The sequence below is a fragment of the Ranitomeya variabilis genome, chromosome 6, assembly GCF_051348905.1.
Source record: "Ranitomeya variabilis isolate aRanVar5 chromosome 6, aRanVar5.hap1, whole genome shotgun sequence".
Lineage (NCBI taxonomy): Eukaryota > Metazoa > Chordata > Amphibia > Anura > Dendrobatidae > Ranitomeya > Ranitomeya variabilis.
The window spans coordinates 272,173,503-272,189,299 of NC_135237.1; the positions used below are offsets into that span (position 1 = coordinate 272,173,503).

Consider the following 15,797-nt stretch of genomic DNA (forward strand, 5'->3'; position numbering starts at 1 on the left):
TTTGTGATGGTGATGTTGTTTTAAATGCTTTTCAGGTTGATTCCTCAATATGGCCCGATACTATGATGTCTCTTAGGGCAGCAGACAGAAGTGAGTGACTTATACTTTGCCTTTGTTTTTCAATTGATGATTTCCAATTCCCAAAACTCATAAAACACTATTTCTTGGTACCAGAAATATATATTTGTACTGTTAGCCAGTATCCTTAAATTTTTTTTCTGAAGTGGCTTTAGTTCCATAAAGATGCGGTACATTCTACAGATTTTGTATAAGTCAATGCCTGATGAAGAGACCGGAGTAGTCTCGAAAGCTTGCAATTTGTTCCCATTTTTTCAGTTAGCCATTAAAAGGAGGTATCGGCCACCGAGGACTTTCAAATATAAAAAAAATGTATTTCTTGGTAAAGCGATTCCTTTAGACAATGTGTTTAACCCCTTTATGTCCAGAGGTATTTTTGGTTTTTGCGTTTTCGTTTTTCGCTCCCCTTCTTTCCAGAACCATAACTTTTTTATTTTTCCGTCAATATGGCCATGTGTGGGCTTGTTTTTTTGCGGGACGAGTGTACTTTTGAATGACACCATTGGTTTTAACATATCGTGTGCTGGAACACGAGAAAAAAATTCAAAGTGAGGGGAAATTGCAAAAAAGTGCAATTCCACAGTTGTTTTTTATTTTGCTATTTTACGAAGTTCACTAAATGCTAAAACTGACCTGCCATTATGATTCTCCAGGTCATTATGGGTGCATAGATAAAAATAATACATAGGCACGTTTGGTGTCTTAAGTGGTGAAAAAAATTCCACACATTGTTAAAAAAAAGGCGCCATTTTCTGATGCCCGTAGCGTCTCCATTTTTCATGATCTCGGGTCAGGTGAGGGCTTATTTTTTGCATGCCGAGCTGACGTTTTTATTGATACCTTATTGGTGGATATATGACCTTTTGATCGCCCGATATTCCATTTTAATGCAATGTCGTGGTGACCAAAAAAGCGTAATTCTGGTGTTTTGACTTGTCACTACGCCGTTTAGCGATCAGGTGAATCCTTTTTGTGATAGATTGAGCAATTCTAAATATCTGTATGTTTGATTTTTTTTTAATTATTTTGAATGGGGCAAAAGGGGGATGATTTGAACTTTTATATGTATCGTATATACTCGAGTATAAGCCGAGACCCCTGATTTTACCACAAAAAACTGGGAAAACTTAATGACTCGAGTATAAACCTAGGGTGGGAAATGCAGCAGCTACTGGTAAATTTAAAAAATAAAAATAGATACCAGTAAAAGCAAAATTAGTTGAGACATTAGTAGGTTGTGTTTTTGAATATCCATATTGAATCAGGAGCCCCATAAAATGCTCCATACAAAATACGCCTCATAATATACTCCATAAAGTTCATGATGGGCCCCATAAGAGGCTCCATACAAAAAATATGCCGCATATAATGCTCCATACAAAATACGCCCCATATAGTGCTCCATACAGTTCATGATGGGCCCCATATAATGCTCCATGCAAAATACACCCCGTATAATTCTCCATAAAGTTTGATGGACCCCATAAGATGCTTCATACAAAAAATATGCCCCATATGCTGCACAAAGGTTAATAATGGCCCCATAAGATGCTCCATAGAAACATTTGCCCCATATAATGCTGCATAAAGGTTGATTTTGGCCCCATAAGATCTCTAGAAACATTTGCCCCATATGCTGCTGCTGCGATTTAAAAAAAAAATGACATACTCGCCTCTTGTCCTGAGCAGACAGGGACACCAGCACTTGCAATATTCACCTGTCCCCTTTCTACCGCTGTGCGCTGCTCTGTCTTCCGGGTCTCTGCAGTCACTGTTCAGGCAGAGGGCGCGCACTAAACACGTCATCGCACCCTCTGACCTGAACGTCACAGCCAGAGAACGCGGAAGACGGAGCCCGGCAGTGGAACGGGGACAGGTGAATATCGCAATGCTCACCCTCCCTCCCCCCCCCCCCCCCCTCCCCCTCATACTCACCCCCTCGGCGCTGTGCCTGGCAGCTTCTCTGATGCGATGGTCTCTGGCGCCAGCAGCTTGTTTCTGTGTTCTTCGGTCACGTGGTACCGCTCATTTCTCATCTATTGAATCTGTATGCGTGAGCACGTTGCTGTGCTGTTTTTGTCAGTCCTATTGACATTAAATAGAGCAGCAGGCTGCATTCACGATCACTACCACATTCATACTCGTATATACAGCAGGCCAGGAAGAACATAAAATATAACTAGTAAAGGTTATGTTTTACATTTAAAACAACGGCCAAAATATTTCTCAAACCAACATACATGACTTTTCACAGTGCATCAGTGCTCATGTTCAACGGTGCTCTATTTAATAAAATTGGTTCACTCTCACCAAATGTTGATTCTCATTCATTTCTTTCATAATTTCTCCATAAAGGAAGATTTTAAGAGGGGGGGTTACAAAAGTACAAATCCCTATATACCTCCTTGTCGTGCCCCTGCTTTAGCGCCTGCCCTTACAAGGGCAGTACCCAAGTATGAACCTATATGTCAATGGTCCATAGAAATTATATAGCCTCCCATATATAGTGCAGCTTCTCTGTATAATCTCCCTACGCGTTCCTTCCCCTGTTTAGGGGGTTCATCAGGGAAGAGAAAAAGGCTTTATAGATGCTTGCAGTGGCAAGTCAGAAAATGGCTATCTGACTGGTAATGTCAGTTCCTCTGTCTGGTGGTATATGGTGAGAGACCATAGAAAATAGAATAGAAATATTTTGGCTGTTGTTTTAAAATATAACTAGTAAAGGTTAAGTTTTACATATTTGTTCCTCCTGGCCTGCTGTATATATGTTTTGCCTGACTGATCAGGTACTTTTTGGATTAGTCGAGAACTGATCCTTTTTGCTGGTGATCACATTCATACTCCTCAGGCCATGTGCACACGTTCAGGATTTTTTGCGTTTTTTTTGCGTTTTTTCGCTATAAAAACGTGATAAAACGCGAAAAAAACGCTGACATATGCCTCCTATTATTTACAGGGTATTCCACATTTTTTGTGCAAATCTTGCGATTTTTTTCCACGAAAAAATCGCATCGCGGAAAAAAAAGCAACATGTTCATTAAAAATGCGGATTGCGGGGATTCCGCACACCTAGGAGTGCATTGATCTGCTTACTTCCCACACGGGGCTGTGCACACCATGCGGGAAGTAAGCAGATTATGTGCAGTTGGTACCCAGGGTGGAGGAGAGGAGACTCTCCTCCACGGACTGGGCACCATATAATTGGTAAAAAAAAAAGAATTAAAATAAAAAATAGTCATATACTCACCCTCTGATGGCCCCCGAAGTGTTCCCGCCTCTCACCGCTGCATGCTGCCGCTTCGGTTCCTATAGATGGTGTGGTTCAGGACCTGTGATGACGTCACTGTCTTGTGATTGGTCGCGTGACCGCTCATGTGACTCACGCGACCAATCACAAGCCGCGACGTCATCACAGGTCCTGAACCACACCGGCATCTATAGGAACAGACGCCGCTGAGGAGATCGTCTGGGTGAGTATAACCATTTTTTTATTTTTAAACATTCTGTCTTTTACTATAGATGCTGCATAAGCTGCATCTATAGTAACAAGTTGGTCACACTTGTCAAACAGTATGTTTGACAAGTGTGACCAACTTGTCAGTCAGTTTTCCAAGCGATGCTACAGATCGCTTGGAAAACTTTAGCATTCTGCAAGCTAATTACACTTGCAGAATGCTAAAAAAAAACGCAAAAAAAAAAATGCTGATTTCTTGCAGAAAATTTCCGGTTTTCTTCAGGAAATTTCTGCAAGAAATCCGGACGTGTGCACATACACTCAACGTGATCGTGCGATAAGGAGGGATTAGGTTGGGAATCCTTGGAGGACCCCAGTGATCAGACACATATATCTGTTTGAATACCCAAATTCCATCATTTTTAATGATTGCAGTGCCTTTTTTTTTTTTTTTTTTTTTAGTAAAATGATAGAAAACTGAGGGACTCCATTATAAGTCAATGGGCTCTGTCTGGTGAAAGTAGTACTAGAGAGGTCCATGCACGTTTCAGTGTGCAATGTGTTTTCCAGCCTCTATTATGTACAACATGGAAGAATATACAGGAATCAAGATTACATAGGTGGTGACTATGACTACTTGACATTTCTACCCTGCCCCAGTTCTTTATGTAAGTAGTCGCATTAAAGAGTTGGGGAGAGAATTGGAGGCTAGGAAACTCATTACACCCAGGATGTGTGTAACATGACAAGGGAGGGTTGAAGTGTCACCAGTATTTCTGGTCACCTCCCATGTAATCGCATGATACTTGTATATGCTACTGCGCTATTGTACACCATAAAGGATGAATATCGCCCCTAGTCTAGCACATCCCCCCCCCCCCCCCTTCTCCTTTTGTATCGCGTGTGCTCCATGTCTGCACTCTGGTGAAAGCGCTTACCTCCATGTGATCTGTCTGACAATGAATTTTGTTTATCCTGATACAGATAATCACAATAATGTTTAACAGCGATATGAACCCAGCCTAATATGTTAACACTTCCCGTACCAAATAGGAGATGGGCATTTTGTCTATAAATACAAGTTGTCTGGCAATGGTGATGAAAAGTCAGTAAGGGGGCATTTACAGCACCCCATTTTGCGGTGTTAAACTGCTGCAAATCTGTAAATATTTACCAATTGGTCGATTAATAACCTTTTTAGACTGGCAGAGCAGCATTGATCTGTAATAGATCATTCAGTGCACATAGGCTGCCGCTGTACTTGACAATATGGTCCTTTTTAGAATAATGTTTTTTGTGCATCACAAAAAAATAATTTCACTCGACAAACAAGCTTGCCTGTTTAGACTGCAAATTTATTGTGGTAAGAGCATTCTGAGGAATATTTGTTCACTGCAGTGTAAATACTTTTTGTGCTTGCATTTGCTAATAGAATGTTTGTTTTTCTTTAACAGAAATGAGAAAGAAATCAAGGTAAGGCAATTGTTTCCTTACAGTATCACAAACTGTTCATGTTGAGCACAAATGTTTTGCACAGGTGTTTTATTTGTCAATTTAAAATAATTGACAAACTTTGATCTAATGTACAGTACTGTGCAAAAACTTTTAGGCAAGTGTGGATAAAATGCTAAATGTAGTTACTAGAAGTGTTAATCGTTAGGGAGAGCAAATAGCTTTGGATAAGTCCTTATCTGAATAGCTGTAGCTCTTACTGAATAGCTGCATCGGGAACCCGGAGGATACCTGGAGTGCTCCCGATAATCAGCTCTTCAGTGCCGTAGCTGCATGTGTCGCGGCTGTGTGACCGTCACAACACATGCATGGAGAGCACAATTAAGAGGCTCTCTTCATGCTTGTGTTGTGACAGTCACACAGCTACGGCACCAAACAGCTGATTATCGGGAGCGCTCCAGGTATCCGGGTTCCGCTGCAGCTATTCGCTCATCCCTATTAATAGTTTTTTATTTATAATACAAAGTAATTGAACAACCGAGACATCAACATTTGGTTTGACCACCTTTTGCCTTCAAAACATTTTTAATTGATTGTTCTAGGTACTCTAGCACCCTAATAATTGCATTTGATTTTTTTTCTTTTTGTGGTTAGATACCTTGGCAAGCATTTTTTTAAGAAACCTGGCAGGGATGTTGTTCTAAATATCATAGAAAAATAACCACAGATCTTCTGTGGATATAGGCTTGCAAAAATACTTCTGTTTCTTTATGCAATCTGAGACAGACTCGATAATGTTAAGAAAAGGGCTCTGTGGGAGCCATGTTATCACTTCCATAACTCCTTGTTTTTCTTTACAATGAAGATAGTTCTTAAGAACATTGGTTCTTGAGGGGTCATTGTCTTGTATATATTTGGAGCCAATCAAACGCCTCCCTGATGGTATTGTATGAAGAATAAAAATCTGCCTGTGTTTCTCAGTATTAAGGGCATTATTCATCTTGACCAAATCCCCAACTCCATTTGCAAAAATGCAGCCCCAATACTTGCAAGGATCCTCCACTAGGCTTCACTGTAGCCTGCAAACATTCAGTCTGACTTCTGTTACAGCCAAATATTTCATATTTTGACTCGTCAGTCCAGAGCACCTGATGTTAATTTTCTGCCTACCAGGTCCTTTGTATTCATTGATAGCCGAGTCACTTGACCTTGTTGAAATGTCAAAGGCATGGTTCTTTGCTGCAATTTCTCCATGAAGACTACTTCAGGATCAAAGTCTCTGAACAGAAGATAGGTTTAGTTGAGTTGAACTGGTTGATGCCATTTATGAACTAATGGCCCTGCAGGACATCTTCCAATTTCAAAGGGAAGTGAGCATGATGTGTCTTTCTTTTGCAGCACAATCTCTGCTTTTGTTTCCTTGGCCGACCACTGCATCTTCAGCGTTGGCCTTTTTTTGTGTGGTTTTTCCAAAGATCTTGAACAACACATCTTGAGACCTCGGTCTCCTTTGAAATTTTTTTCTTTGGAGAGACTTTGCTGATGTAGTAAAGCTACTTTGTGTTTTGTTGCTGTGCTCAATCTTGATAGAACCAAGAGCCCTGGAAGTGATTATATGGCTCCAACAGAGCTCTGCGCTCAACAGTGAGTCTGCTGGGATTACATAAAGTGCTGTGGAATATGTTGGCTCTTTAGAAATAAAAATTATTATTGTATGAAGAGACAGAACGATCTGCACAAGCCTACATCCAAAGAAGATCTGTGTTTAGTTCTCCTAGATGTTTGGAACAACGATCCTATCAAATTTCTTCAAAAACTGTGTGCAATTGTACCTATAACTTAGTTGTTGTTTTTTTTTATACTTTCAATGGGGCAAAAGATTGGTGATTTGAACTTGTTTTATTTTTTCATATTTTTTAAAACATTTTTTCCCCCACTGTTTACTTTTATTTAATGGTTCCCTTAGGAGACTTGAAGATGCGATCATCTGATCACCTGTACAATACATAGCATGGCTGATGTCTGCTATTTATAGCAGACATCACAATCTGCTATAAACGCCAGCCACAAGCCAGCGTTCAGCGTATCGTAATGACAGGCACGGGGTTCTTCTGCAGACACTGCGGCTGTCATGGCAACCCATCGACGCGACGCAGTCACGTGACAAGAATACCAATAGGCGGCTTGCCTGACTCGCTTCCAGCTGGAGCTTGTTAAATCCCACTGTCAAGGATTGACAGTGGGATTTACCTGGTTAACAGCTGTGGGTGGAGCACTGATCCACCTGCGGCTGTTAAGGCATGTTATGGCTGATTAAATCAACCATCATGTGCAGGGAAAGATGTGGGCTTGGCATCGAAGACCGTAACAAAGTCAAGCACACGACATATGGCGTGAGGGTATGTGCACACGTTCAGGTTTTTTCGCATTTTTTTTTTAGAATGCATTCTGCAATTTTTGTGCACATGATGCGTGTTTTTTTTTCCGCGAAAAAATGCATCGCGGTTAAAAAAAAAAAAAAAAAAAAGCAGCATGTTCATTAATTTTGCGGGTTTTTTGCGTTTTTCCTGCTATTCTATGCATTGGGAAAAACCGCAAAAAAAAAAAAAAAGCGCATCAAAAATGCGAAAAAAAAACTCATGCGGATTTCTGGCAGAAATGTCCGGTTTTTGTCAGGAAAATTTCTGCAAGAAATCCTGACGTGTGCACATACCCTAAATGTCATGTCAAGTCATGTCTGAACTATTTAACCCCTTTCCAACATTGGGGGTAAGGGTATGTGCACACGTCCGGATTTCTTGCAGAAATTTCCTGAAGAAAACCGGAAATTTTCTGCAAGAAATCCGCATTTTTTTTTTTGCGTTTTTTTTAGCATTCTGCAAGCGTAATTAGCTTGCAGAATGCTAAAGTTTTCCAAGCGATCTGTAGCATCGCTTGGAAAACTGACTGACAGGTTGGTCACACTTGTCAAGCATAGTGTTTGACAAGTGTGACCAACTTTTTACTATAGATGCTGCCTATGCAGCATCTATAGTAAAAGATAGAATGTTTAAAAATAATAAAAAAAATTGGTTATACTCACCTGCAGACAGCGTATCTCCTCAGCGGCGTCCGTTCCTATAGATGCCGGTGTGGTTCAGGACCTTCCATGACGTCGCGGTCACGTGAGCGGTCACATGACCGGTCTCGCGACCAATCACAAGACCGCGACATCATCGCAGGTCCTTCACCGCACACCAGCTATAGAAACCGAAGCGCAGCATGCACCGGAGAGGCGGGTTGACTCCGGAGGCCATCGAAGGTGAGTATATGACTATTTTTTATTTTAATTCTTTTTTTTTTTTACCAATTATATGGTGCTCAGTCCGTGGAGGAGAGTCTCCTCTCCTCCACCCTGGGTACCAACCGCACATAATCTGCTTACTTCCCGCATGGTGTGCACAGCCCCGTGCGGGAAGTAAGCAGATCAATGCACTCCTAGGTGTGCGGAATCCCTGCAATTCCGCATTTTAATGAACATGTTGCTTTTTTTCCCGCGATGCGATTTTTTCGCAGAAAAAAAGGCTACATTTGCACAAAAAATGCGGAATACACTGTAAATAATAGGATGCATATGTTAGCGTTTTTTTCGCATTTTTATCACGTTTTTATAGCGAAAAAACACGAAAAAAACGCGAAAAATACTGAACGTGTGCACATGGCCTAATAGTACACCCACGTTGGAATCCCTCCCTTTGACGTGGGCTGTGGCACTGAGCCCACATCTTTCCGAACACGTCAGCTGCTTTGAACAGCTGATGTGTGCTTCTAACAGGCGCCATTTTTTTTTCTCCCAAAGTTTGGATTTTTTTTTCACCATTTAAATAAGAAAAGAACCTAGACATGTTTGCTGTCTATGAACTCATAATGAGCCGGTGAATCATAATGGCAGGTCAGGTTTTAGCATTTAGTGAACATGGTAAAAAAAAAAATGTGGAATTTCACTTTTTATTATGGCCCCATAAGATGCTCCATAGAAACATTTGCCCCATATAATGCTGCACAAAGGTTGATTATGGCCCCGAAAGATGCTTCATAGAAACATTTGCCCCATACAATGCAATACAATTACAGCCCACTTTTTTACCTAGCCTTCAGTTCATCATATGGTAATATAAACAACTAATGCTACATAAAGGAAGCCTTTTACATGGCTTTGTTAACAATAGAGTACAAAAGTTATTATTCTTGGAAGGAGTAAAAAAGAAAAATTGGCTCAGGGAAAAAAATCATTGGGAACAGAGGAAATACCGTAACTGAAATCTGATGGGTTCTTTATGATGCAACTTAACACTACTTTTGTAAAGAAACTTTAGCTTTAGTGACTGTGATTAATGCATTGTGCTTTATATTTTCAGATGGGCTGATGACAAGAATGTAAGTAATGTGTATATATGTAATGTGTTTATGCAGAAATGAGGTCCAGTCTAATGGCAAAAAAAAATTACTCCCTTCATTTCTCACCTAACCTACATCCCTCTATCTAGTCCTCCATGCTTCTTCTATCCCCTTTCCTCCATTGCGTCCATCTTTATCAACATCTTCACTCAAGGCCGTAGCTTACAGCTGAACTAGACTTCTGACATCACTGTGTGGTGTGCTGTTACTTCTCACATTGTAACGTCAAGACATTACAATGGCTGCAGGGATGACAGGACAGATGAGCAGTTAGATTTTTATTTTTTTTAACAACTAATGACTGGTATAGCACGTCATGAACATGTCAGTTCCCACATCATGACGTGCTATACTTGTCATGAAAACAAACATTGACAGCTCCATGCCGACAGCAATCACAGCTGTGCAGTATGGCTAGAGATGCGAGGACCAATTACTGAAGTCACCACTTTCTGATCAGTCTAAGTAACCGGTCACAGCTTGTGATCCTACGGGAGGTGCTGAAACATAAGCATTTCCTGACACAATCACTGCCGGGAGCTCGGCGTACCTGAGAGTAACTGTGGTAACTCTCCAGATGCTGCGATCATGGCATTTAGAAGGTTGTGAGATGGAGGTGGCTCCCTCTCTCACCGCTTATTGGCACCCCTGCAGCAAAATCACCGGGAGACAATGGTTGCCGTAGCACCCGGAGGTCAAACAATGACTTACTGGTGTGCCAGGTATGGTGGCCTTTTAGACCTTGCCATAGTCAGGATATAACAGGCGTTCTTCTGGTGTAATCTGACAGGTCTCATACATTGCAGTTCATGTGTATTGCAATGCATGAGACCAATGATCAGAGAAAAATTAAAGTCCCATAGAGGGACTAAGTAAAAAATAAATAATAAATTAGCAAAAATTAATATTAAAAAAAAACAAAACACCCTCACAAAATAAAGAACAAAAATTATTACACCAATAAATAAATATATTTATGTGAAACTAAAGTACACATTTGATATCACCGCATCTGTAACGACCTAAGTTACAAAACTGTCGCTCTATTTGACTCCTATAGTGAATACCATAAAGAAAAATAAAAAAGCTGGGCTAAAGAAGCTTTTACATCACACCGCCGAATAAAATGGAATGAAACTCAATCAAATAGATTAATCTTGTCCCGAAAAAAAAAAAAAAAACCGCCATACAGCTACATCAGTGGGAAAAATAAAAAAGCTATAGCTTTCAGAATACAGCGATGCAAAAAACACTTTTTATATATCTATATTTATATATCTCTCTATCTCTGTATACAGTTGTGCTCAAAAGTTTACATGCCCCAGCAGAATTTTTGCTTTCTTGGCCTTTTTATCAGAGAATATGGATGATAACCCCAAAACTTTTTCTCCACTCATGGTTAGTGGTTAATTGAAGCCATTTATTGTCAAACTACTGTGTTTTCTTTATTTAAATCATATCATGACAACCCAAAACATCTAAGAGTATGTGCACATGTTGCGGATCCGCAGGGTTTTTTGCGGTGCAGAAACGCTGCAGATCCGCAATTGATTTACAGTACAATGTAAATCAATGAGAAAAAACGTTGTGCTGATGGTGCGGAACATTCCGTGCGGAAACACTGCGGATTAAAAGAAGTAGCAGGTCACTTCTTTTTTGCGGATCTGCAGCGTTTTTGTACCCATGCCATTATAGAAATCCGCAGGGGTAAAAAACGCTGAAAATCTGCAGCAAAAACACTGCGGATCCGCACAAAAAACGCGACAATTCCACAGCTGTGTTTTCTGCCAAGAGATGCAACGTGTGCACATAGCCTAAATGACCCTGTTCAAAGCTTTACAAACCCTGGTGATTTTGGCCTGATAACATGCACAGAAGTTGACACAAATGGGTTTGACTGGCTACTAAAGGTAACATCCTCACCTGTTAGTATTACACAGGTGATACTTGCATCAGCTGGACGACCAAGAATCCCATTACCTGTGTAAGGCCGGAGTCCCACTACAGCGAGATACGGCCGAGTCTCGCAGGTTAAAACCAAGCTCTGGCACCGGCACTCCAAAACGGAGCGTGCGGCTCCATGTATTGCTGTGCGGCCGCACGCTCCGCTCTGTAGTGCCAGAGCTTGGTTTTAACCTGCGAGACTCGGCCGTATCTCGCTGTGTGATCCCGGCCTAATACTAAGGAAAGCCTGAAAACATGATCTGTTGGTGGCTCTTGAGGGCCGGAGGTGGGGAACACTGGCTTTAAAATTCTGTGCAGCACCTGTGGGTTCAAAATGCTCAACACACCTCTAGGTAAATTCATTGAGAGGTGTAGTTTCTAAAATTGGGTCTTGTCTGGCAGGGATTTCCACTGTTTTAAGCACTATCTATTCCAGCCAATTTTGCTTTCAAGAAGTCAAATGGTGCTCTGTCCCTTCCAGACCCTGCCTTGCATCCAAACATATGGGTTATTGGTGTGCTCAAAAGAAACTGCACAACAATATGCTTTGTCCTTTTACCTCGTACCTCCTACCTTTGTGAAAAGGGGGCTCTGAAAACACAACATGGTGTCCGCTATCTATCTATTCCAGCCAATTTTGCGTTCCAAAAGTCAAATGGTGCTGCTTCCCCTCTGAGCCCTGCCATGTGCACAAACAGTATTTTTCCACCACATACGGGATATTGGTGTACTCGAGAGAAACTGCACGACAAATTTTGGGTCCAGTTTCTCCTCTTACTCTTGTGAAAATGAAAAAATGTAGGGCTAAGGCAATATTTTTTAAAGGGAACCTGTCACCCCGTTTTTTGAAGATGAGCTAAAAAAAGCGTTAAATAGGGGCAGAGCTGGGCGTTACATTAGTGTCTTTGTGTGCCTTTATTACCCACCTATGCTGCCGAAATACCTTTGCAAAGTCGCCGTTTTCTGCTGTCACGCTGGTCTGGTCCTATGGGCGTGGTGACAGCGCTGTTTCTCCCCCAGATCAGGCTCATCATTCCGTTGGTGGCGTAGTGGTGTGCGCATGTCCAACAGAGAATATCCACTGCCCAGGAGATGAAAAAGAGCGCGATCTGCGCTATTCAGCCGTTTACCGGTGGGCGCGGCCATCTTTCTGTGGCTGTGCGTGCGCAGATGGAGCGCTCTGCTGCCCGGGGCTTCAGGAAAACTTCCAAAATATTCTCTCCAAAATGCTGACCACATTAATACCTGTCCTGCAGGATACGTGTGAATACCTTCTGTACCGATGATTTCAGTAAATGAAAGATAAAGCTGCCAACTGACATCACTTTTTATTTTTTAATTTCTGTATTTTTTATTTCTTTAATATTCCTATTTTTCTTTTCATAAGCGTACCACCATGCCATGATTGCGGTCCTGCTGTAGATTATTGATGCAGAATGTCCATCATATTAAAATGTGCATATCTGTGGTTTTAATATGTATTTCTGTTTCAACAGGATGAAGCAAGAATGAAGAAAGCTCTAGCATATCTGGTAAGAATTTGTTAATATACCTTTTTGTTTTCAGATTAACAATGAATGAAAGGGGCAGTACATGCCAGAAAAATAATGTAAAGATAAACCTCTTACTAATAAATTTGTATTTTCAAATGTGCCCCGATTTCTTGTTAACGGCAGCTGTCACAGCAGGTGCACTTAGTTTGTACTTGTACTCCTTGGTGTGTGAAGTGGACTGTCTGACTGCCTTAATTCAGGAGCTAACCATCACTGTTATGGCTGCCTAATAGGTAAAAAACCTGGCAAAACAATAGCACAAATAGGGTCTTAACCGGGTAGAAAAGATATCAATTGATCGGGAAAATTTGTTCACCTGGCAGTGTTGTGTGACCACAAATACTTATTTCACTTGGGTAAAGGCTGATGCAGACCCACAAAGATAACAGGATATCAATAGTGGAGAATGGGTTAATTCCTGTGCTGCTTGGACAGAGGAGACGGTTGGTGGATGGAGCCAGAGACCCATGTAGAATAAATGCGGTTTGTCAATGCATTTTGAAGCTCACACTTCTGTCGACATACCAGTGACCTAATTGATCTTTGGTCTCCTCTGTCCAGTCAGTGCAGGAATTACCGTAACCCCTTCATCTTCATTATCGTTACTGCCATTGCATAGACAGAGGGACACCAATTTTGGTTTTGAAATTAGCCTACCTACTAACTAGCTCTATTCACAAATAGTTCTAATAACATGTTGAACACAAACCAGAAGTGCAGCTGTCGGGAAAGCTTATGATAACATAAGATCATGGCACCTTTAGAAATACCAATGTATTATTAAATTGTTCGTTTTTTAGATTATGAGCACAGCTAAAGATTTATTTTTTCTTGCAATTGGACAACCCCTTTACTTTTCTTCCTCCATAAGCACAACCTGTTTGCAATTTTGCTTGGGTTAAGGCCCCGTCTCACTAAGCGATTTACCAACGATCACGACCAGCGATATGACCTGGCCGTGATCGTTGGTAAGTCGTTGTGTGGTCGCTGGGGAGCTGTCACACAGACAGCTCTCCCAAGCGACCAACGATCAGGGGAACGACTTCGGCATCGTTGAAACTGTCTTCAACGATGCCGAAGTCCCCCTGCAGCACCCGGGTAACCAGGGTAAACATCGGGTTACTAAGCGCAGGGCCGCGCTTAGTAACCCGATGTTTACCCTGGTTACCAAAAAAAACAAACACTACATACTCGCCTTTCGGTGTCCAGGTCCCTTGCCGTCTGCTTCCTGCTCTCACCGACTCCCGGCCGTACAGTGAGAGCAGAGCGCAGCGGTGACGTCACTGCTGTGCTCTCACTTCTCACTGTACGGCCGGGAGTCGGTGAGAGCAGGAAGCAGACGCCAAGGGACCTGACGGACATCAGAAGGCGAGTATGTACTGTTTTTTTTTTTTTACATTTACGCTGGTAACCAGGGTAAACATCGGGTTACTAAGCGCGGCCCTGCGCTTAGTAACCCGATGTTTACCCTGGTTACCAGTGAAGACATCGCTGGATCGGTGTCACACACACCGATTCAGCGATGTCAGCGGGGCCTCAACGACCAAAAAAAGGTCCAGGCCATTCCGACACGACCAGCGATCTCACAGCAGGGGCCTGATCGCTGGTACGTGTCACACATAGCGAGATCGCTACTGAGGTCGCTGTTGCGTCACAAAACTTGTGACTCAGCAGCGATCTCGCTAGCGATCTCGCTATGTGAGACGGGGCCTTTAGTTCTGTACTGTCATTATTCCTCCAGTGAAAACACGAGAGAAAAAAAGTTTCAAATTAACCACCTCAGGACTTCTCTCTACCTTTCACTGTACCTATCCTAATGAACATGCCACTTTACCATTGGGACTTGAAAAGGCAGTGATATATTGGTACCTCTGCCTAACAGCATTGAATTTCCCTTGCTAAGAGATCAAGCAGAAGGAATTGATTACAGTCATTGTTTGCAGGGATTCTACATGCCATGGTCAATAGCAGCAGCTGCATGTAAGGAGTGTGACAGAGGTAGATTGCTTTGTCGATCACCCCATCAGGTCCACACAGAGGAATACCATAGTTCTAATTCTAGATTTTTCAATCAGAAGCCTAAAAATGGCTTCCAGGTCTTCCATAGATCAAGGCCTAGTTGACTCTGCCTGAGATGTGGTCTATTAGTCTGCTTGTCAGTATCAATCCGGGTTTACATGATCGTATAGAAAAATAATCAGTTTCATCCAGAAAACTCGGACAATTTTTTTTCTCATTTGCGATTCATAAGAAGTCCGTGTGCAATCTGTTTCTATACAACAGCAGTTATTAAAAATATACATGACCAAATAATGTCCTATGTTGAAGTATTGCAGTGTCTCCGTAAAATTTCTATGCTATACTGTGGCTCTGTATGGAATCCAATTTTTTTCTTTTTTGAGTAGCTATAGATTTGATTGGACAAGCCATCAACACACAGAAGTAACTAGATCATGCTCAATTTCTTTCACATGCAGATTCAGTCTTGTAAAAAAAAATCATTCATGTGTACAGCCCCATTGAATAGCATTTGAAGGAGTGCAGTTAATGTTTCCTCCAGATAGCACACGGACCAAAAATATGGTGAACTCTGCCTAACACTGACAGGCTTGATTAATGTTCTGCACTACATGAGTAGAGCAATGTATTATCAGTGTGATCAATGGATTGTGTGTTCAAGTCCCCATATGGGACAAAATAAAATTAAAACAAAGTGAAGTGTTTAAAAAGAAATGAAAAGGTAAAAATGTTTTTCAGAATAAAAAGTTGTTTAGGTTACTCCTAAAATAAAATGCTAATACCCAAAAAAGACAGATTTGTTATCACCACATCCATAGTGACCAGTGCAATAAAAATATATCAGTAGTGATGAGCGAATA

General features: G+C 41.5%; 1 protein-coding gene across 7 annotated transcripts in view; it reads left to right on the plus strand.

Moving 5' to 3' along the window:
• The window catches only part of LOC143782312 (uncharacterized), a 261,375-nt gene that overhangs the window by 206,920 nt on the left and 38,658 nt on the right, over positions 1-15,797 (plus strand). For all 7 annotated transcript variants that reach the window (XM_077269634.1, XM_077269639.1, XM_077269636.1 and 4 more), the window contains 4 exons: positions 36-90; positions 4,987-5,005; positions 9,382-9,400; positions 12,862-12,897. In XM_077269634.1, the coding sequence (XP_077125749.1) occupies positions 36-90; positions 4,987-5,005; positions 9,382-9,400; positions 12,862-12,897 (129 nt within the window). The remainder of the gene's footprint in view (positions 1-35; positions 91-4,986; positions 5,006-9,381; positions 9,401-12,861; positions 12,898-15,797) is intronic.